At 43.4% G+C, this 23,821-nt stretch overlaps 1 protein-coding gene across 10 annotated transcripts in view; it reads right to left on the reverse strand.

The window, feature by feature from the left end:
- LOC115150512 (sodium channel protein type 8 subunit alpha-like) overlaps positions 1–23,821 on the reverse strand; it is a 123,019-nt gene that overhangs the window by 82,347 nt on the left and 16,851 nt on the right. For 6 of the 10 annotated variants that reach the window (XM_029693896.1, XM_029693887.1, XM_029693886.1 and 3 more), the window contains 5 exons: positions 21,631–21,749; positions 20,707–20,796; positions 20,456–20,584; positions 17,467–17,558; positions 13,015–13,236 (listed from right to left, as the gene is read on the reverse strand). In XM_029693896.1, the coding sequence (XP_029549756.1) occupies positions 13,015–13,236; positions 17,467–17,558; positions 20,456–20,584; positions 20,707–20,796; positions 21,631–21,749 (652 nt within the window). Of the gene's footprint in view, positions 1–13,014; positions 13,237–17,466; positions 17,559–17,867; positions 17,960–20,455; positions 20,585–20,706; positions 20,797–21,630; positions 21,750–23,821 lie in introns of those variants that run through there. The other 4 variants (XM_029693895.1, XM_029693888.1, XM_029693885.1 and 1 more) reach the window with 2 other exon arrangements.

Below are 23,821 nucleotides of genomic sequence, written 5' to 3' on the forward strand. Positions count from 1 at the left end.
TTCACTTGGGTTTGTGGGTTGTTGCGCTAGCACTGCTATTATTTTGTATGTATAGCCTGTTAGCCTGTCGTGAGTCGTTCTTGTTTATTGTTTTCCGTGTTTGCGTTATTCTTTATCATTAAAGATGAGTATCCACATCCCGCTTGCATTTTGGTCATCCATTCCCAACGACAGCCGTTACAGCCTGACTAACCAGTGTCGGTATATAGCCTCGCTACTGTATATAGCCCCGCTAATGTTATTTTTTACTGTTGTTTTTTTATTTCTTTACTTATATTTTGTTCACCTAATACCTATTACCTATTTTTTACTTAAATTTCACTGTTGGTTAGGGCCTGTAAGTAAGCATTTCACTGTAAGGTCTACATCTGTTGTATTCGGCACACGTGACAAATAAACTTTGATTTGAGTGTATAAAATATTAGGAACACCTTCCTAATATTGAGTTGCACCCCCTTTTTCCCTCAGAAAAGCCTAATTCGTCGGGGCATGGACTCTACAAGCTGTCGAAAGCATTCCACAAGGATGCGGGCCCATGTTGACTCCAATGCTTCCCACAGTTATGTCAAGTTGGCTGGATGTTCTTTGGGTAGTGGTCCATTCTTGATACACACGGGAAACTGTTGAGTGTGAAAACCCCAGCTGTGTTGCAGTTCTTGACACACTCAAACCGGTGAGCCTGACACCTACTACCATACCTTGTTCAAAGGCACTTAAATCTTTTGTCTTGCCCATTCACCCTCTGAATGACACACAGACACAATCCATTTCAGTTGTTGCAAGGCTTAAAAATCCTTCTTTAACCGGTCTCCTTCCCCTTCATCAACACTGATTGAAGTGGATTTAACAGGTGACACAAATAAGGGATCATAGTTTTCACTTGGCAGAACCCTTCAGAGGGTTCTAGAACCTTTTAGATGAGAAAATATTTCTTGGTAGAACCATTTACAGAGGGTTCTATGAGGAACCCTTCATATGGGGTTCTAGGTAGAACCCTCTGCAAAAAGGTAGAACCCTCTCCAAAAAGGGTTCCCCTATGGATACAAGCTGAATAACCCTATACGGTTCAACTTAGAATTTTTTGTTCTAAGAGTATAGGTTCACTTGAATTATTTACCAGTATTGTTTATGCCCGAGGTACAGGACTTTCATAAATGAACGTATATTATAATTTGAGTGGATAAAAGAAAGCTGAATTGTTAGACCAGTGGAAATCTGTCCTTTGGTCTGATGAGTCCAAATGAGAAATTTTTAGTTCCAAACGCCATGTCTTTGTGAGACGCAGAGTTGGTGAACGCATGATCTCTGCATGTGTGGTTCCCACCATGAAGCATGGAGGAGGAGATGTGATGATGTGGGGGTGCTTTGCTGGTGACACTGTCTGAGATTTATTTAGAATTCAAAGCACACTTAACCAGCATGGCTACCACTGCATTCTGCAGCGATACACCATCCCGTCTGGTTTGCACTTAGTCCCACTATCATTTGTTTTTCAACAGGACAATGACCCAAAACACACCCCCAGGCTGTGCAAGGGTTATTTGACCAAGGAGTGATGGAGTGCTGCATCAGATGAACTCGCCTATCATGACTCAGGATATGACCCAGATTCAGACACAGGAGGCGGATAGTTTATTTCTCAGAATATTTATTATAACAAAGGGGGAGGCAAAGGGCAGGTCGAGGGCAGGCCGAGGGCAGGCCGAGGTACGTAATCCAAGGCAGAGTCAATCAGGGACAGAACAGCATGCAAGGTCAGGGTCAAGACAGGCAGAAAGGTCGGAACCGGGAACACTAGAAAACAAAAACTGGAAACGGGAAACACGCTGGTAAGACCTGACAAAACAAGATGAACTGGCAAAAGATAAGCAGAAAAGGCAGGTACACAGTTGAAGTCGGAAGTTCACATACACTTAGGTTGGAGTCATTAAAACTCGTTTTTCAACCACTCCACAAATGTCTTGTTAACAAACTATAGTTGTGGCAAGACGGTCAGGACATATACGATAAGCATGACACAAGTCATTTTTCCAACATTTGTTTACAGACAGATTATTTCATTTATAATTTACTGTATCACAATTCCAGTGGGTCATGTGTTTACATACACTAAGTTGACTGTACCTTTAAACAGCTTGGAAAATTCCAGAAGATGTCATGGCTTTAGAATCTTCTGATAGGCTATTTGACATAATTGGAGGTATACCTGTGGATGTATTTCAAGGCCTACCTTCAAACTCGGTGCCTCTTTGCTTGACATCATGGGAAAATCAAAAGAAATCAGCCAAGACCTCAGAAAAGTAATTGTAGACCTCCACAAGTCTGGTTCATTTTGGGAGCAATTTCCAAATGCCTAAAGGTATCACGTTCATCTGTACAAACAATAGTATGCAAATATAAACACCATGGGACCACGCAGCCGTCAAACCGCTCAGGATGGAGACGCGTTCTGTCTCCTAGAGATGAACGTACTTTGGTGCGAAAAGTACAAATCAATCCCAGAACAACAGGAAAGGACCTTGTGAAGATGCTGGAGGAAACAGGTACAAAGGTATCTATATCCACAGCAAAACAAGTCCAATATCGACATAACCTGAAAGGCCGCTCAGCAAGGAAGAAGCCACTGCTCCAAAACCGCCATAAAAAAGCCAGACTATGGTTTGGAACTGCACATGGAGACAAAGATCGTACTTTTTGGAGAAATGTCCTCTGGACTGATGAAACAAAAGTAGAACTGTTTGGCCATAATGACCATCGTCATGTTTGGAGGAAAAAGGGGGAGGCTTGCAAGCCAAAGAACACCATCCCAACCTTGAAGCACGGTGGTGGCAGCATCATGTTGTGGGGGTGCTTTGCTGCAGCAGGGACTGGTGCACTTCACAAAATAGATAGCCTCATGAGGTAGGAAAATTATGTGGGTATATTGAAGTAACATCACAAGACATCAGTCAGGAAGTTAAAGCTTGGTCGCAAATGCATCTTCCAAATGGACAATGACCCCAAGCATACTTCCAAAGTTGTGGCAAAATGGCTTAAGGACAACAAAGTCAAGGTATTGGAGTGGCCATCACAAAGCCCTAACCTCAATCTTATAGAACATTTGTGGGCAGAACTGGAAAAGCGTGTGCGAGCAAGGAGGCCTACAAACCTGACACTGTTACACCAGCTCTGTCAGGAGGAATGGGCCAAAATTAACCCAACTTATTGTGGGAAGCTTGTGGAAGACTACCTGAAACATTTGACCCAAGTTAAACAATTTAAAGGCAATGTTACCAAATACTAATTTAGTGCATGTAAACTTCTGAACCACTGGGAATGTGATGAAGGAAATAAAAGCTGAAATAAATCATTCTCTCTACTATTATTCTGACATTTCACATTCTTAAAATAAAGTGGTGATCCTAACTGACCTAAGACAGGGAATTTTTACTAGGATTAAATGTCAGGAATTGTGACACTGAGTTTAAATGTATTTGGCTAATGTGTATGTAAACTTTCAACTTCAACAGTAAATACACAGGATAACGAGGAAGAATAGGAGACAAAGGGCTGTGAGACAGAGGTTTAATCCTATACACATGTTAAGTGGGATGTATGCGGAGGGTGCGGGGCAACAGAAGATGAACAGCAGTTGGGCTAAGGCTCCAGAGTGGTGCAGCGTTCTAAGGCACTGCATCTCAGTGCTAAAGGCGTCACTACAGACCCTGCTAGTTAAATAAAGGTTAAATATGTAAATAAGGACTTTAGAGATGGGGAAAGGGGCGATAAAGTGGGGAAAGTTTACGGGACTCCACCCGGAGAGGCAGATCCCGAGAGGAGAGCCATACCCTCTGCCCAAGACGATAGCGGAAAGCCGGGGTCCAGGGTGGTCATCGATATCTGGAGGTGGTCTTAAGAAGAGCGGACCGGGCTCTCTTCCAGGTACGGCGACAGCGGTGGGCAAACATCTGGGCTGAGGGTATGCTGACTCCTTCTTCTTGCTCAGGGAAGAGTGGATGCTGGTAACACATGGAACACTCAAAGGGCGAGAGACCAGTGGGCGAGCAGGGAAGGGTGTTGCGGGCGTACTCCATCCACACGAGTTGCTGGCGCCAGGTGGTGGGGTTGGCAGAGACGAAGCAATGAAGTGGCGTCTCCAGGTCCTGATTGGCTCGCTCCGACTGGCCGTTAGATTGGGGATGAAACCCGGAGGACAGGCTGGCCGATGACCCAATGAGAGTGCAGAACGCCTTCCAGAATTGGGACGAGAACCGAGGACCACGATTGGAGACCATGTTGACCGGAAGTCCATGGATCTGGAAGACGTGCTGTACCATGAACTGGGACATCTCATTTGCTGAGGGTAACTTGGAAAGGGGAATGAAATGGGCAACTTTGGAAAACCTATCCACTACTGTAAGGATGGTGGTGTTGCCATCGGACGGAGGTAGACCAGTGACAAAGTCCAGGGATATATGGGACCAGGGGTGGTGAGGAACAGGGAGTGGTTGAAGGAGGGTCTTGCAGTGCAGGCGGCGATGAACGTGGAGACCTCAGGAACCATGGTGGGTCACCAAAACCGTTGTCGGAGGAAAGCCTGGGTCCGGTGGGAGCCGGGATGGCAGGTGAGGTAAGAGGAATGAGCCCATTTTAAGACTGCGGACTGGGCAGAATCTGGGACAAACAGCCGGGGTCCGGCTGGGAACACTGCGCCTCATGGACCAGGCTCTTGATACCCCAGACGAGTGTATCTGCCAGACAGGAGGGTTAGGGTTAGGGTTAGGGGGATGGTCTCTGGGTCAGACGGTGTAGCTGCAGAGCAATGCAAGCGAGAGCGGGCATCAGGCTTCACATTCTTGGACCCAGGGTGGTAGTAGATTGTAAAATTAAAACGAGTGAATAACAGAGCTAAAAGAGCCTGCCTTAAATTGAGGCGCTTGGCAGAGCGGAGATATTCTAGATTCTTATGGTCGGTCCACACTAAGAATGGATGTTGCACCCCTTCTAGCCAGTGTCTCCACTCCTCCAGTGTCATCTTGACTGCAAGAAGTTCCCGATTTCCCATGTCGTATTTCCTGGGGGCTGTGGTGAATCGACGCTTGAGATCCGAAAATGCCGGGGACCACGTGAACGGAACCTTGGGTTAGGTGAGTGCAGAGAGGGGGGAAGCCAGGGTGCTGTAGCCCTGGATGAAGTGGCATTAGAAATGAGCAAATCCCAGGAAGTGTTGGAGCTGCACTCTGGAGGTGGGTTGGGGCCACTCCACCACCGCTCTCACCTTGTTAGGATCCATCTGAATGTTCCCTGCAGTGTTTGACGTATCCCAGAAAAGAGAGAGTGGAGCTATTGAATTCACATTTTTCAGCTTTAACAAACAACTGGTTCTCCAGGAGGTGCTGGAGGACTTGTCGGACGTAGAGAACATGCTGTTGAGCCGAACGGGAAAAGATAAGGATGTCATCGAGGTATACAAACACGAATCGGTTCAACATGTCATGGAGCACATCATTGAACAGGGCCTGGAACACTGAGGGAGCATTGGTCAGTCCGAATGGCATAACCAGGTACTCATAGTGCCCGCTAGCCGTGTTAAAGACTGTCTTCCACTCATCTCTTTCCCGTATCTGAACCAGATTGTAGGCGTTCCGAAGGTCCAACTTTGAGAAAATGGTCGCCCCCTGGAGAGGCTCAAAAGCAGAGGATAGGAGTGGTAGAGGGTAAGGACGGCTGAGAGGTCTGAGGCTTTCCCCAAGCCCGCTGGAGAATGCCCAGGGTCAGACTACGCCTCCTTGAGGCAATGTGTGTGACAGAACGGGCTCCAACCCAGGATAGAACCCGTAGCCCAGTCGATCAGGGGGTTGTGCCTCTGGAGCCATGACAATCCCAAAACCATGGGTACATGAGGAGACTCAATGAACAGAAACTGCATGGACTCACTGTGGTTACCTGACACTCGCAGGTTGATGGGAACCATACTGTGAGTGACCCTGCCAATAGAGCGTCCATCCAATGCTCTGGCGTCCATGGGAATAGAAAGGGGTTGTGTGGAGAAGCCCAGCTCCGACACCAGGGTAGCGTCCATAAAGCTCCTGTCGGCCCCAGAATCCATAAGCACCCGGAAAGTTTTAGACCGGTCGCTCCACAGCAGGATAGTATGGGAAATGGGAGACTCCCTGTATGGCTCACCAGCATACTCGTACCTACTGATGAGCGTGGTCTTTTACTGGACAGGTAGATATGTAATGTCCTGAAGTACCACATAATAGACAACTTTTGGAGCTCAGTCTGCGTAAATGTTCCTCAGGAGACAAGCTAGCCCTGCCCAGTTGTATGAGCTCCGGAGGAGGCGAGTCAACAGTCCTCGATGATTCCCGGGGGAACTCGGGTGACATCGGATTCTCTCAGGTAGGCAGGCGTCGGGGACTTTTAAGATACTTCGGAGGCGAGGGGGAACCTGAAGTGGAACCCGTGGACGAGCACGGGAATAGACCTCTCCCTGCTGCGTTCCCGTAACCGCCCATTGATCCGGTCAGGGCTACGAGGGCGTCGATGTCCATTGGCAGCTCCCGGGCTGCGAGCTATTCTTTAATTCCCTCCAATATTCTGTGTAGGAAGGTGTCGAACAGGGACTCCGGGTTCCAGGCACTCTCGGCAGCCAACGTGCAAAAAATCTACCGCGTACTCTGCCACACTACGGGAGTCTTGACGCAGCCAAAGTAGCTTCAGAGCCACCTCTCTCCCGGACACCGGAGAATCAAACACCTTCCTTACCCCCGCCATGAAATCCTCCAGACTAATGCAACCAATGGATTGTTGCTCCCACACCGTCGTAGCCCAGTTGCACGCCCTCCCGGACATCAGCATTATAAGATACGCTATCTTCGAACGATGCAAAGGAAACAAAAAGGGCTGTAGCTCGAAGATGAGGGAGCACTGGGAGAGAAACGCCAGGCAGGTTCCAGGATCCCCAGCGTAGCACTCAGGGGGAGTTAAGTGGGGTTCTCGGGAAGCCAGGGTAGGCTGGGGAGAGGCACCACTGGTAGCGGGGTTACTGGGAGTCAAAGGTTACCATAGTTGCTGCCTAGTAGATAGTCCACAGTATTATTCCAACAATGCATTGAGGGCATGGTCATGGCGTTACGCCAAGGTATGGAGTCCCTCCACAAGGTTATACAGTAATTCCTCATGTCTTCCAATGGTGGCTCCTTGGAGGGAAACAGTGTTGCGGAGCTGGTCCAAGTCTGCTTGGTCAGTCATGGCCTGTTTTGTACTATCACGACATGACCCAGATGCAGACACTAAATGGCAAGCAGGCTCAGGGTCAGGACAGGCAGAAAGGTCGGAACCGAGAAGACTAGAAATCAAAAACTTGAGAACTGGAGAAACGGGAAACATGCTGGTAAGACCTAACAAAACAAGACGAACTCGCAACAGACAAACAGACATGTATAAATACACAGGGTATAATGGGGAAGAATAGACACCTGGTGGGGGGTGGAGACAAGCACAAGGCAGATGAAACAGATCAGGGTGTGACACTGGCCTCCACAATCACCCGACCTCAACCCAATTGAGATGGTTTGGGATGAGTTGGACCGCAGAGTGAAGGAAATGCAGCCAACAAGTGCTTAGCATATGTGGGAACTCCTTCAAGACTGTTGGAAAAGCATTCTTCATGAAGCTGGTTGAGAGAATGCCAAGAGTGTGCAAAGCTGTCATCGAGGCAAAGGGTGGCTACTTTGTTTTACATTTTTTTGGTTACTACATGATTCCATATGTGTTATTTCATAGTTTTGATGTCTTCACTATTACTCTACCATGTAGAAAACAGTACAAATAAAGAAAAACCCTGGAATGAGTAGGTGTGTCCAAACTTTTGACTGGTACTATATGTGTTGTGATAACTGCGTTGTTTGCTCTATAACGCCCGGCTGCTCTGCCTTCTTAACAACACTTAACAACAGTTACATGACCTATAGCATGGTCAAGCAAGTTAATGTTTCCGACATTTGCGAACTACTAAACAACTATTGATTTAGAACCACGGAGAGTTACCACAAGTCGCAAAGAAAACAGGCCCTGCCTCCACTATTCCAGCACCATTTCAACTTCAATATCATCTAATCACCTATGCTTAGTCACAACAGTGACAACTAAAAGATACCAAAAACGATTTAGTCCAATCAACACAAGCTAAATATGATGTGACTGACCATGGTACTGATTTGTATGTGTGTGTGCGTGTGCGAGCATGCAAATAAAAAAGAAATGTTGACTCACCCTACTTGTAGAGAAACGCCAATGTCATCCTCCTCTTTCATGTTGCCTAAACATTCTATGACTCTGTCATACAATACATGCTTTTAGTTTTTGTTGTCCTAGGCTACCTGGCTAAAATACCAGGCCAGCTAGTTAACATTAGCCTACTACATCTAGCTACAGTACATGTTGAACTTCCATCCTTTCAGGGCAGGGGCACAATGTATACATTTATGGTTGGATTAGAATCGGCGTTATAAAATTTGCCAGTACGGAAAATTAAGTAAAAACATAAGTCCAAATCCTTATCTCCATCCATGGCTAATTTAGGAAAGGAACAATTTTTGTAACAATTCAAGTTTTTCTGTAAATGAGGTTTGGCTTATGGTGTGATGTGATTGGTGTGAAAGCAAATCCAAACTGGCTTCTCTTGACAATTTTTTGGTATGCCAGGACCATTCATAGTTGAGCTCACTCAGTTTAGCGCGACGTTGATTAGCTATTATTTTTATTTTATCAAGGGAGGCCAAATGCTCGCTGGCTTCCATTGTATTCAATACTACAGGCGGCAACAATATCATATTATTTTTGACCAGACAGCATCAGATAGATGAGCTTCACATACAGAGACAGAGGGGTGTTGTTTCGCTCGCTCGGATGCTTTCTCCGGTGAGATACATTCAGCCTCTTGCAAAAAAAGAAAAATTATGACTCACAGAGCGACTAAAGAAATTATTTTATATGGTTTTTTTAAAAATTATTTTGTGTTTTTTGGTGTTATTATGGTGAATACATGTATTGGCTGGTAAGAATTCTGAATGTCTGGTATATGTTTTCTTCTAAATGCAACAGGCCTGCCACTCGTTTAGACCAGTGGTTCCCAAGGGGTAGGCAGGGGGGGTCTGCATGGTCCGGCTTTAAACTTACTCTTGAAAGTTATAATAGTAGAATGCACAAGATTACATTTCAAATTTGGGTAGTGCCTCATCAGTGCCTCTTGTCATGTTAGTCATTGCATACCTTAGAAAGCTACTTATAACCCATGACAGCTAACATATTTAGCCCATAAATTATGTTGTAATTTTTTTGCCATTCAAGTATCACATAAAAACACATGGCAAAATGTATAGAATTGAACTAAAATTTGCTTTAAAACTGTTACATTTTCTTTGCACCCAATGACAAAATGTGTAGAATTGCAGGAAATAAGATTTAAAGCTGCAGAAATTCTCTTCACTAACAAAAGGGGTGTGAACAGTTTGTGTCATGAACATTGCTTGTGCCCACAGAAATAGACGTGACATGTGCACGCTCGCACAGGGGGAGCATGGGATGTTCCCCAATACTGGAAGTGGGGGCCCAGAGTAAAAAAGTTTGGGAACCCCTGGTTTGCACCGTCCAGAGTGCCAGGGCCCCTTCCACACACTCACTGTATAGTAACAAGTGGCATGTGTTTTGAGAGACTGTGCGATCTGAAACCGGTCATCTCTTACCTATGCTCTATATCCAAAGTGTTATGCTTTTTGCAATACCTGTTGGACAGAGACTAAGTCTTTTCCACTGTTAAGGTGTACTTGGCTGCCATTGCTGCCTGTCATATAGGCTTTGACACTGTACAGTAGGAAAAACTTCCTCTAATATGTCGTTTTTATGAAGGCTGACGGCGTAAGCAGCTCACTCACTCGCTTTGTGGACGTAAGAGCTATGGTAAAGCGGTTTTGAAAGAGAGAAACTTAATCTCTTATGCCTAGTCCCCAAGCCTTTAGTCCCATCTTGGTTACTGTCTATTGTGCTTGAGGCTATTTCACAGTAGCCCTTCGAGCCACTGGAAAGCGTTGAGATGAAGTATCTTTCTTTCAAAACTACTTTACCAATGCATTTTTTGCCAGAAATGCTTTCTGGAACATGTGAAGTTTAATGTGCCTTAACAACAAACGTCTATGCCATCTGTAAATGTGTATAATTTGGTTAACCACAAAAAAGACAGGAACATTCCCGCTAGCCATGATTGGCTGAGATAATGGATGGGCTGGACATGCCGAGAGATGAGTTCGGATTGGTCTGCCATGTAGCACGCTTCGTTCTATAACATGAGCTGGTCAGTATGTGTAGGTAATCCTTTGTAACGCTGCTTAAAAAAAATATATATCATGTAGTAGAAGTGCAAAAGTGTTGCTCTCCACTTTCTGGAGGAACAAGTTTTGAAATCAGTGGAATGCCCGATGGAATTAGAGTATGATAGCTAAGGGGTTGGAGAAAATTATGGTGTTTGCAAATATGCAGAGGTAGTTGAAAAGAGAACACACAGAAGGCTGTTGTATAAAACACCTGTCTCAGGATTACATCTTCAAACTAAGGGCAACCGTGGCATCCATGGTAGAGAGGAAGAAGCGTCCATCCATGTTTACGGGTAAGATAGTCTAGCTAGCCACATTTTCAGATATTATACGTTTCTAATTTTGTCAGAATGTTGTTTTCATTTCAAGTTAAAGCATACTGTTAGCTAGCTAGCTAACATTAGCTGACTGGCTCGCTAGCTAACGTTATGTGTATGATCTGTGTAGTAATATTATTCGTATCTCAGCGCCATTTGCATTGCTAGTTATAGCTTCATGTTAGCTAGCTAGCTAACATTGAACACGGTTGGTTAGCTACCTGCAGATTCATGCAGGGTAGTAATGTTATGAGTTGGGATTATGGTTCATTGTTTAGCTAGCTAGCTACATGTCTAACAAAAGACACCACTATGCAAGTAACCATTTCACTACACCTTCTGTATCCTGTGCATGTGACAAACTTAGATTTTATTTGATATAGTATGTATTTACCAGAGACGGTAATGTGAAGTTCATGACCTGCACCAAATGTATAACGTTAGGCCAACAAGCCAGTGTCCAAGTTCTGAAATTCTCTGCTAGAATGCCCTGCTTTTATTTCCTCACACTCACAACCGTAAGCTATTTTCTGTAATTGACTCGCCATTAACTTGTAAATAATGATCTTGTTGTGAGTTTATTTTCCTGTAATAATGAAGACAAATTAGCTAACGTGAAGACGTTGTCAGCTATATGATATGGTCAGTATTTGAACTGGCTAGCCAGCTAACTTAACATTAGCTAGCTGGTTAACAAGCTAGAAATAAACCAAAGCATTGTTTAGAAAGTTGCTTTTAGTTGCCTGGTTTGCTAGATTGACAAATACTAAATTCATTTTAAATGGGTCGGTTTATTCGTGTTAAAATACACTAGTTATGCTATTTTGGACCACCAGGCTGCTGATGTCATGCAGCCTGTAGTTTTTGTGTTTATTATTTTTCATAACAACAATGACAAGTTTGATGTCAAACGACAATAGAATGTTCATGATGTCACTGCGACAATTGTGTATAGACGTAGTATAAACCAGCCTTTAGTCTTGAAATCTTTGATTGTTTAGAACATGTCCTCACATGTGAATCCTTAAAGAGATGGGTGGGGCTAAGGCTTAAGAGGGTGTGAACGATGCAGAATGGGTGTAGACAAAAAATAGCACTCCAGTTGTTTTACCAAAACATTCAAGCGCCATTTTTTTCAAAAGTGAGGTTACAAGTTTATCAACTTCCCATTGTTCCTCAACTGTAGTGTATGATATACCATTTTCTAGCTCTGAGTCTCTACTTTTATCCAGTAGGTTACATATCTGTGATACAGCAGTGGGCTATATCCCATTGTGAGACAGCAAAACTAATATTTGAAAGAGAACTTACAAGAGCGACTGCCTTTAAAAAGTTAATCCCTCTGAAAATGGCCTATGTGGCATCGATATGAGTCAGAAAAAGTTATTCTAGAGTCAAAATTGACTACAAAGTGTAAACAGGATCATTTTGGTCATAAAGTCAGTCTTGTCTAAAACGGAGTTTGGAACACCCGTGTCTCACAACGGTTAATGAAGGTTGGGTTGAGATTTGACTATGTCCTTTTGCCCACTAATATGGGGTGAACAGCTGAGGTGATTGCTTTCTATCCAATACCATATAAAGTGAGACAGACCTGCCCAGCAGCCCGACTTTATTTAAATATGACCACACATCGCGCATTTTTTTACTTGTGAAATACTGCAACAAACACCATAGTTAGATATAAAATTGCGCAACTAAAATATCCTCGGCAAAAACGTCGAAATTAATGACAGATTTCTTGATATATCTTCGATTCATTCTGGGGATTTTTAGGAAGTGAAATAGGTTTCCTCATCTACAGTGTCTCATTGGGGGACAAACATCATGAACCAAATGTGGAATCGGTCAGGAAACACACCTCCAAGACTGAAATCTCGTTTTTCGAATGAGCAACAGAAAATCACGTGCTAATCGGCGTGTTCAGTGGCTCTTTAAGGTTACTTTCATAATCCCGTTTCTCAGATAATAGAATGAGGTATCTCACGGCACTTCCCTGCTCGAGAACGCTTGAGAATGACCAGAAGGCGGGCCCAACAGACGTCGTGTGATTGGAGCTTCCTTAGTCACCCGCCTTAAAAGGCATATCTCTTGTGAGATGCCTCTATTATCAGAGAACTGGAGTTACGAAAGTAACCTTAAGTTTTGCGTTACAGTCTTTAATTTAGACTATGAGTGTAACACAGATAAGATCGACCCATTAACTAAAAAGGATACATTTTATCAGATTCTCTGGTAGGCACGGCCTACCTGGCACCCCCTCAAACTCAACTCAAATGTTATAAGTCGAAACGGTCTTCTGTCTCAGTGTCACACATCGTTTGGCTGTGTGTCGGACTCACTGCTGTTCATGATGTATTCGGTCCAGTCGAAGCCCTTGCTGCCATTGGCCAGGTAGTTCTCGGTGGAGTTGATTGGCCAGATGACACATTTCTGCCGCAGGTTGCCCATGAAGAGCTGTAGTCCAATCAAAGCGAAGACACTGAGACAGAAGACCGTGAGGATCATAACGTCTGACAATTTCTTGACGGATTGAACTAGAGCACCGACGATGGTCTTGAGTCCTGGGGGAAGGAACCAGACATGCATTCACACACACAGACACAAATGTGCACACACACACACACGCACATACCCGTGTGTGTTTGTGTACACACACATACATATAAACACACAAGTGCACACACGCACACAAACAAAGAGAAATGGGCATTGCTGGAAAGTACAAGCTTAGCTATGAATTATTTCTATAGAGTTTATATAGTAGTATTACAGTAATATAGTAGACCATCACATAAAACTGTACTTCTTCAAGTTAACATCAAACCAAAACGACCGCTCTGTTCAGAATCAACAAAATCTCAATTTGGACAGGTATAACAGAAATATTCTAAACTGCAGGCGTATGTGTCATAATAATAATAATAATAATAATAATGCGTATGGTTGATATATTTTCCATGAGGAAAGGAAGGTTTTCACTTCAAACACTGATACGTCAATAGTGATTGTGTTCTATATTGTTAGTTACTGTTAAGTCATATTGAACTAAATTACTGCGAGAATAGCATCCTTGATAACTACAGTAACAGTCAAAAGTTTGGACCCACCTACTCATTCAAGAGTTTTTCTTTATTTTTACTATTTTCTACATTGTAGAATAATAGTTAAGACATCAAAACCATGAAATAACACATATGTAATCATGTAGTAACCAAAAAAGTGTTAAAAAAATCTAAATATATTTTAGATTCTTCAAAGTGGCCACCCTTTTGCCTTGATGACAGCTTTGCACACTCTTGGCATTCTCTCAACCAGCTTCAACTGGAATGCTTTTCCAACAGTCTTGAAGGAGTTCCCACATATGCTGAGCACTTGTTGGCTGCTTTTCCTTCACTCTGCGGTCCAACTCATCCCAAACCATCTCAAATGGGCTGAGGTCAGGTGATTGTGGAGGCCAGGCCATCTGATGCAGCACTTCATCACGCTCCTTCTTGGTCAAATAGCCCTTACACAGCCTGGAGGTGTGTTGGGTCATTGTCCTGTTGAAAAACAAATAATAGTCCCACTAAGCACAAACCAGATGGGATGGCGAATTGATGCAGAATGCTGTGGGAGCCATGCTGGTTAAGTGTGCCTTGAATTATAACTAAGTCATTGACAGTGTCCCCAGCAAAGCACCCCCACACCATCACACCTCCTCCTCCATGCTTCACGGTGGGAACCACACATGCGGAGATCATCCGTTCACCTACTCTGCGTCTCCCAAAGACACGGCGGTTGGAACCAAAAATCTCAAATTTGGACTCATCAGACCAAAGGACAGATTTCCACCAGTCTAATGTCCATTGTTCATGTTTCTTGCCCCAAGCAAGTCTCTTCTTATTATTGGTGTCCTTCAGTATTGGTTTCTTTGCAGCAATTCGACCATGAAGGCCTGATTCACACAGTCTCCTCTGAACAGTTGATGTTGAGATGTGTCTGTTACTTGAACTCTGTGAAGTATTTATTTGGGCTGCGATTTCTGAGGCTGGCAACTATAATGAATTTATCCTCTGCAGCAGAGGTAACTCTGGGTCTTCCTTTCTTGTGGCGGTCCTCATGAGAGCTAGTTTCATCAAAGCGCTTGATGGTTTTTGCGACTGCACTTGAAGAAACTTTCAAAGTTCTTGACATTTTCCGGATTGACTGACCTTCATGTCTTAAAGTAATGATGGACTGTCGTTTCTCTTTGCTTATTTGAGCTGTTCTTGACATAATTTGGACTTGGTATTTTACCAAATAGGGCTATATTCTGTATACCACCCTACCTTGTCACAACACAGCTGATTGGCTCGAACGCATTAAGAAGGAAAGAAATTCCACAAATTAACTTTTAACAAGGCACACCTGTTAATGCCTTCCTACCTCATGAAGCTGGTTGAGAGAATGCCAACAGTGTGACAAGCTGTCATCAAGGCAAAGGGTGGCTAATTTGAAGAATCTCAAATATAAAATATATTTCGTTTTTTTAACACTTTTTTTGGTTACTACATGATTCCATATGTGTTATTTCATAGTTTTGATGTCTTCACTATTATTCTACAACTTACAAAACAGTAAAAATAAAGAAAAATCCTTGAATGTGTAGGTGTGTGGAAACTTTTGTCTGTTACTGTACCTCAAACAATAATTAAAGACACATAAAAAACAGCAAGAAGATTATCAGACATTCAAGCATTTTTTTAAACACCACAACATAGAAACACAACATTAAGAGTGCCCCTACGTGAGATTTCCATGAGACTGACACACTTCAGTGATGATCACAATACTCCTCAAATGTTCTAAATCAACAAAATGACACAGAGGTAGGCTATACCAAAATAGTTCTAAGACTAATGGGTGATGGAGTTGTGGAGGGATACCAATTCATGAAAAGTGTATGTTAATTTACATCATTATGTGAATGTAATTTTTGTGTAATTTTCCCTAATGTTATTTTTCTGTTCAAGTCTCAGTTTCACAGGCAGTGTAGAGCATCCTTGGAAACAGTGGGGCCACTCTCGGATAATAGATATCACAACAACTACAAAACATCCACCAGATTGACCAAACACAGCAGCACAGCACAATGAAAAGAGAGCGCAGGAATGGGTTCAGTCAGAGGAGGAAGAAGTTGGAAGAGAAGAGAGGGTAGACGAGGGGGGCAGGGGTAAGGGGGAACGAGTGGGAATGGCAGGTTGCATGCAGGTCATTTAAACGCCAAGGCTGAAGGAATTGACTCCATGTCATCATCACCTGTCTGTCTGGCAACCGGGATGGTGACTTAGCTTGGTTCCCATGGTTAGAATGGTTCCCATCCTAGGCACCCCCATCATGTCCCACTCGTGCTGTGTGGTGTGATCCCCACTGGGTGAGCCTTTTAGGTTGGGACCCCTTTAGATCAGAGGCCTACACTGGAGACTGAGCCAACACTACTTACTGGACTAGATGTATTTAATGCACAAATTCACATTTACTTCCTGCCCCAGACATTTGTTCAACAACACTTTTGCACCATTAAAGTGTTCTGCAGTCGAAGTTCTACACAATCTCAAAAGGCTAATTAAGTGTGTGTGTGTACATAACTGATTTTCAATCCAACACTTTCACCCCCCCCCCCCCACCCACCCCCCAGAGAAAAAGCCTTCAGGTGGATCTTCAATTAGTTTTTCTCTGGTGGGGTTATATATTTGCACCATTGGAAGTGTTGGATTGAAAATCAGTTATGTGTTATCACTGTGTTTATTTCCTTTAGTTACTTTCTCTGTTGTGTTTATGCCTTAATGTCCCAGGATTAACAAAGATCTCAGAAACTAATAGTCCACATTCAGGAGTTCACTGTTATAATCATAACAGAATGGAATTCAAAGTAAAGAAGCTCCTTAAAAGCCAAAGTTGTAAGATAAAAAAGCAGGTGTCTTGAAAAGCTTCATGCAGCATAAAGTGTGTTGTCAAACTAGGCTTGGCAGTCTTAAGGAATTCATTGTTCTTCAGAGTGCTCCGTTATGGTCAGGGCTTCATACAGAAACGTGATGCGTTTTAAGATGGTGACAACAACTAAGGTAGAAATTTGAACACAAACTCATCAAAGGTCCTAAACGTTATGTATTTACCTATATTCATTCATTTGGTGGCTATCAACAAATGACTCTCTGTTGGAAAGTGAATGGAACCTCTCTGAAGAGATCCTCATGGTCTAAATAAGAAAAGCTCACAGATACGATGTGTGAGTGTGAAACCCTTGTCTATCACTTTGACTTGGAGGTTAAGATGACAATAATAATAACTATTTTGCATTTCTACTACTCCTCATACTAAGACCCTGAGTTTTTCTTAACCATGGGAGAGTTATCAACTAGGGCCTGACGTTTTCCTTGGGGGACAACTCAGGCTCCTACCCATACGATCTGCTCTCAGTATACTGTATGAATCTGTTAATGTCACTTTGGGGGAGAATATTATTAAAATACAAGCAATAATACAACATTTGTAGTGTATCCCACCCACTTATTATATGGGCTGTTTGTCTTCTAGTATGTCATATCAGGAGCACCTTTTCAACTTAACACCACAAGACTGCCAGTAGACTGCGAAGCCTATCAAAAATGTATTGCTACCATTTTTGATCGTTTGGAAAATAAAAAGTCAACAAAACAGTTATCGTTTCTGAGGCATCCTCTTTAAGAGTCTGAAGTAATAAGAAATTATGAGAATCCATTTAATGAGAAATCAAAATAAACTCAGCTTTAGTGTTTAAATGGGAGTCTCACCTGGAATCACAGAAATAGTTTTCAATGCTCGGAGAACTCTGAACGTTCTCAGCGCCGAGACATTCCCCAGGTCCACAAATTCTGTTACATATCTGTAACGGGGTAGGATCACACACAGAACAAAACACCATGACAAAAAACACAAACGGTAACACACACAAACCTACAGGTCACACACACGGACGCCAAGTGCACCACACCAGCACCATCACCACCGAAGAAGATGACCGGCAGGAGGAGGGGACACCACAGCGAGAGAGAGTGAGAGAGAGAAGCGCCTATCCCTCCAGGAGAGAGGAGCGAAGGTGGAAGAGGAAACGAAAAAAAACAGAAACAAAACCACACCTAACACTGACCCCAGCAACTCGCCCGCCCGCACACACACACCTGCACAGTCTTACCTGGGATAACAGAAATAGTTTTCAAAGCCCTCAGAACCCTGAACGTACGCAGAGCTGACACATTGCCTAGGTTTACAAACTCTGTTATATACCTGCAGAGTGGATCAGATCACAGTTACTCAGCAGTCGTTCCAGAATGAAAGAGAGAAAGAAGGCAGGATTGTGGTAAATGCCATTTCAATTAAGTCAATTCAGTAAGTAAACTGAAATTCCAATTCAATTTTTTGGGGGGAATTTCAGTTTACTTCCTGAACTGACTGAATTGAAACGGAATTGACCCCAACCTTGAAAGAAAGAAAATACAAAAATAAAATATAGGGAAAAAAAGGAAGATAGGAAAATACAAAATAAATAAAGAAATACACTGTATGGCCCAAAATGTTTCAACCAAATATTTCAAAATGTTACACAGATAAATCAGAGAAAACATATTGTGGTGCTAAAATTGGGGCAGGGCAATCATTCCTTGCCAAACTCGAACATTTACAATATTTGCATCTTTCCATCATCTAAATCTCCTTTTACCAAATTCCAAAATCCCTGCCCATTGAAATCATCTTCTTTGGTAGGATATCCCCCCCCCCCCCCCCTGCAACATGTTGTTTTTAAAGGAGGATACAAGTCGAGTAATCAGATAAATTTTTTATGCTGTATAAACTCTACATCATTTCAAGGAGCTATCTCACTCTCTAGAATTTAACTAGTGAGCCATCACATCAAAATGGCTTCTCTTTCAACAAACCCATGCATATGTATGTCATTCTCATAAAATTCAACATTACAAATATACAGTGCATTCAAAAAGTATTTAGACCCCTTGACTTTTTCCACATTTTCTTACGTTACAGCCTTATTCTAAAATGTATTAAATATACATTTTTTCTTATCAATCTACACACAATACCCCATAATGACAAAGCAAAAACTGGTTTTTAGAATAGTTTCAAATGTATTAATAAATAAAAAATGAGACTTGAAATTGAGCACAGGTGCATCCTGTTTCCATTGATCATCCTAGAGATGTTTCCACAACTTGATTAGAGTCCACCTGTGGTAAATTCTATTGATTGGACATGATTTGGAAAGGCAAACACCTGTCTGTATGTCCCACAGTTGACAGTGCATGTCAGAGCAAAAACCAACCCATGAGGTCGAAGGAATTGTCTGTAGAGCTTCAAGACAGGATTGTGTCGAGGCACAGATCTGGAGAAGGGTACCAAAAAACTTCTGCAGCATTGAAGGTCGCCAAAAACACAGTGGCCTCCATAATTATTAAATGGAAGAAGTTTGGAACCACCAAGACTCTTCCTAGAGCTGGCTGCCAAACTGAAAAATCGGGGGAGAAGGGCCTTGGTCAGGGAGGTGACCAAGAACCCAATGGTCACTCTGACAGAGCTCCAGAGTTCCTCTGTGAACCTTCCAGAAGGACAACCATCTCTGCAGCACTGCACCAATCAAGCCTTTATGGTAGAGTAGCCAGACGGAAGCCACTCCTCAGTAAAAGGCACATGACACCCCGCTTGGAGTTTGCCAAAAGGCACCTAAAGGACTCTCAGACCATGAGAAACAAGATTCTGTGGTCTGGTGAAACCAAGATTGAACTATTTGGCCTGAATGTCAAGTATCACATCTGGAGAAAACCAGGCACCATTCCTACGGTAAAGCATGGCGATGGCAGCATCATGGTGTGGGGATGTTTATCAGCGACAGGGACTGGGAGACAAGTCAGGATCGAGGGAAAGATGAAAGGAGCAAAGTACAGAGAGATCCTTGATGAAAACCTGCTCCAGAGCACTCAGGACTTCAGACTGGGGTGAAAGCTCACCTTCCAACAGGACAATTATCCTAAGCACACAGTGAAGACAACGCAGGAGTGGCTTTGGGACAAGTCTGGACAATGTCCTTGAGTGACCCAGCCAGAGCCCAGACTTGAACCCGATTGAACATCTCTGGAGAGACCTGAAAATAGCTTTGCAGCATTGCTCCCCATCCAACCTGACAGCTTGAGAGGATCTGCAGAGAAGAATTGGAGAAAGTCCCCAAATACAGGTGTGCCAAGCTTGTAGCGTCATACCCAAGAAGACTCGAGGCTGTAATCGCTGCCAAAGGTGCTTCAACCAAGTACTGAGTAAAGGGTCTGAAAACTTATGTAAATGTGAAATTTCAGTAGATATTTTTTTTATACATTTCCAAAAATGTATAAAAACCTGTTTTTGCTTCGTCATTATTGGGTATTGTATGCAGATTGATGAGGGGGAAAAAACAATTTAATCAATTTTACAATAAGGCTGTAACGTAACAAAATTGGGAAAAAGTCTGCACTGTACCTGTACAAGAATGCACTGTACCTGTACTAACATATACTGTATGTCCTATTGATTGATCGATTGATTCAGTTTAATGAATTCTATTCTGTGGAATTAATATTTGGAGATGCTTCATCATCTTAGATTATTTTGCATGATTTGCAAATTTCTCTAGTGTGGCATGTACTGCCTGGCCCAACCCTGTCACCCTGGTAAAGATGGCAGTGCAGAGAGAGATGGAGGTGTAGAGAGAGGAATATGGGGAGGAGGTGGACTACTTACGCCATAGAGATCACCATGAAGTCCAGCCAGTTCCATGGGTCTCGTAGAAAAGTGAACCCGTCTATACAAAAGCCTCGCGCCACAATCTTGGTAAGCGATTCGAAGGTGTAGATACCTGTGAAGGTATACCTAGAGCACAATAAGACGAGAGACAGCGAAAGGGTGAGATATGTGAATAAATGCATATTAGTTTATAAATGTGTTCTAAACAGTTTATGAATGTACATAGGGAGTTATAAATCAATACTTACTCTACTATCTTGTTCCATTCTGGAGGATCACTAAATGTCATGAAAACACAGTTGGTCAAAATGGTGCTCATGATGATCATACTGAATACCGTAACAGGGAAGAGAGTTAAGAAAAGGTTGATAACCATATAAACTCCACCACCCATCAACATACGGTAGGAACATAGTTGAATATACTGTGAGACACTCTACAATGACATACAGTTCATCCATGAATTTTTTATTTTACCCCTTTTTTCTCCCCAATTTCGATCTTGTCTCATCACTGCAACTCCCCAACGGGCTCAGGAGGCAAAGGTCAAGTCATGCGTCCTCCGAAACATGACCGGCCATGACCCGCCTTCTAAACACCCACCCGCTTAACTCAGAAGCCAGCCGCACCAATGTGTCAGAGGAAACACCGTTTAACTGACGACCGAGGTCAGCCTGCAGGCGCCAGGCCCGCCACAAGGAGTTGCTAGAGCGCGATGAGCCAAGTAAAGCCCCCTCGGCCAAACCCTCCCCTAACCCGGATGACGCTGGGCCAATTGTGCACCGCCCTATGGGACTTCCGATCACGGCCGGTTGTGATACAGCCTGGGATCGAACCCAGGTCTGTAGTGACGCCTCTACCACTGCGATGCAGTGGCCCCATCCATGAAAGATTTAACGAGATGTGGATCCAGGGTATCCGGACGAGGGAAGATTTTTCCGGATAGTGTGGGTCACAAGATCCAGATCAATATACAAGGATGATTTGGCCTGTATCACCTCTTCTCTGTTTCTTCAACCAATCAAAAGAAAACATCACAATCACTAGCTCCTTCAACCTTAATATTATGTACAGTACATTGAAGAAGTACATGTACGTGCTCCGTAATTTCCCCATGATAAACAACAAAATCATAATTTCAAAGCAAGACAATGCACCACTTGAAAGGATATGAGTGTATCAAAATCTTAATTGCTATTCGCCTAAAGAGACTAAAAGGGCTGATGACGTACAAGGAGTCCGTGGCGTGGAAGCGGAAGATTGTTTTCCCTTTGTTTAGGACTATAAACGTCTGTAGAGAGAGAGAGAGAGAGAGAGAGAGAGAGAGAGAGAGAGAGAGAGAGAGAGAGAGAGAGAGAGATGCATTAACAAGAGCAATCAATACAAGGAATGACACATACGGGACATGTAGAAAAGAAAAGCTGCACACTCTCATGGCTCCGATGTAATATGCTGCCTTCATCAGGGTTTCATGACACATACAGTACATCCCATGCTGAGATAACAGAAATGGGAAGTCATGACTAAGGTACACTAAGCTGACTGTTCATTGGCTGATCTGATTGCAGACCTCATCTCTGAGTCACAGGGCACACAGGGTGGCTCCACTCATTTTATGGAACTTGCTGCTTCAGTTTGCCATGCCCATTCACTGCAAGAAGAATTCTGTTGTATTACGACCACAAGTAGTTTTCACCCACTTTAACATGGCACCATAAGGAGTACTCTGTGCATTTCCTCCCAAAAGCAATCAACAAGAGGGTAAACCAATATTGGTAACTTATTTGTTACCGAGTAATAAACAGGGTATATCCTAAGATGTGCTGAGTCTGACCGTATGTTTCATGCACATACTAGAGCACAGGCTGAACAGCAAAGACAACCACAACATCTTCTCTCATTATAGAACAGTAAGGCAGAGACTTCTGATTTTCTAGTACTTTTGCATACTTTTTAGCCAGTAGTTCTCAAAGTAAAATTGCTTACTATGTCATACATGTGCAGATATGTGCACCACGTCAAGGATCTCTCTCTCTCTCCTGTGTGTATCTTGCTAGTGAGGGGCTGAAGCTCTTTGGCTAGAACTTGAATTGCTAGGGGGCTGGCCCTCTTGGGGGAAAATGTAGGGAAAACAGTTGCTTTCAAAGTAGGGATTTTGTGGCTAATTGAGGTGAAATGAATGCTTCTCATAGATTCCGCATGTATGAACTTCCAGTTAGAGATATTGACATATCCAGCCCAAAGCGGGAGGTTAAAAAATACTTAGTAGTCGGCAAAGTTCCGGAGCATGTCTTTAAGTCAACCATGACCTTGAGTCTCTTCCACTAAAGCACATGCACATGCCTCATTTACTATTGTGAAGACATATTTCACAACTATTACAGAATGTGTGAAAAATATAAAATGGAATTCAATGACCAGGTCTGAATAGCCTAATAACTAAAAAACTTAAAATGTAATTTTAAGTTTTTCAACATTTGAAAAAGTACCCAACCACTTTGCACTATCTAACTACTGTACCACTTCCAGTTAGAGTAACTAAGAGCCCCTGACTGACGGTGACAGTAAGATATCCCAGTGTTTGTGTCTGTTCCTTCCTTCCTCTGTTCCTCTCCCCTCTCTCCAGTCTGTGGCCAAATAGATGTCTTCTTCTCCCAGCTTAAAGCTCTTACTGGAAAAGAACTGCAAACGCTGCCATCGATCCAGCCAAGTGGGGCTGGGCTGGCTGTGGTGAGGTTAGGCCCAGAGCTCTGAGAGAAGAAGTGTGTGTGTGTGTGTGTGTGTGTGTGTGTGTGTGTGTGTGTGTGTGTGTGTGTGTGTGTGTGTGTGTGTGTGTGAGGGGGGGGCTGTATGCGATTGCATTTATGTATGAGCGCACACGTGTGTGTGTGTGTGTGTGTGTTTGTGTGTGTGTGTGTGTGTGTGTGTGTGTGTGTGTGTGAGGGGGGGCTGTATGCGATTGCATTTATGTATGAGCGCACACGTGTGTGTGTGTGTGTGTGTGTGTGTGTGTGTGTGTGTGTGTGTGTGTGTGTGTGTGTGTGTGTGTGTGTGTGTGTGTGTGTGTGTGTGTGTGTGTGTGTGTGTGTGTGTGTGTATGCACGTTTGTATGTGGGGGTGTGTGTGCACAGGGAGTGAGAGGAAAGAGACATCACAGCAGAAGCGTGACCAGTAGACAATCAGACATACTGTTAATTATAAGTGCCTACATGAACTTTTCTGGCTCCACTTCATCCATTAGTCCTGTTCCCAGTCAGACCCAGAGAGACAGAGAGAGAGAGATAGATAGAGAGAGAGAGGGGTGCTACGTAACACATGAGTCCAGATCAGATGACCTCTGCAGTACCTTCCTACTGTACAGTA

Source organism: Salmo trutta, chromosome 16 (genome assembly GCF_901001165.1).
Source record: "Salmo trutta chromosome 16, fSalTru1.1, whole genome shotgun sequence".
Lineage (NCBI taxonomy): Eukaryota > Metazoa > Chordata > Actinopteri > Salmoniformes > Salmonidae > Salmo > Salmo trutta.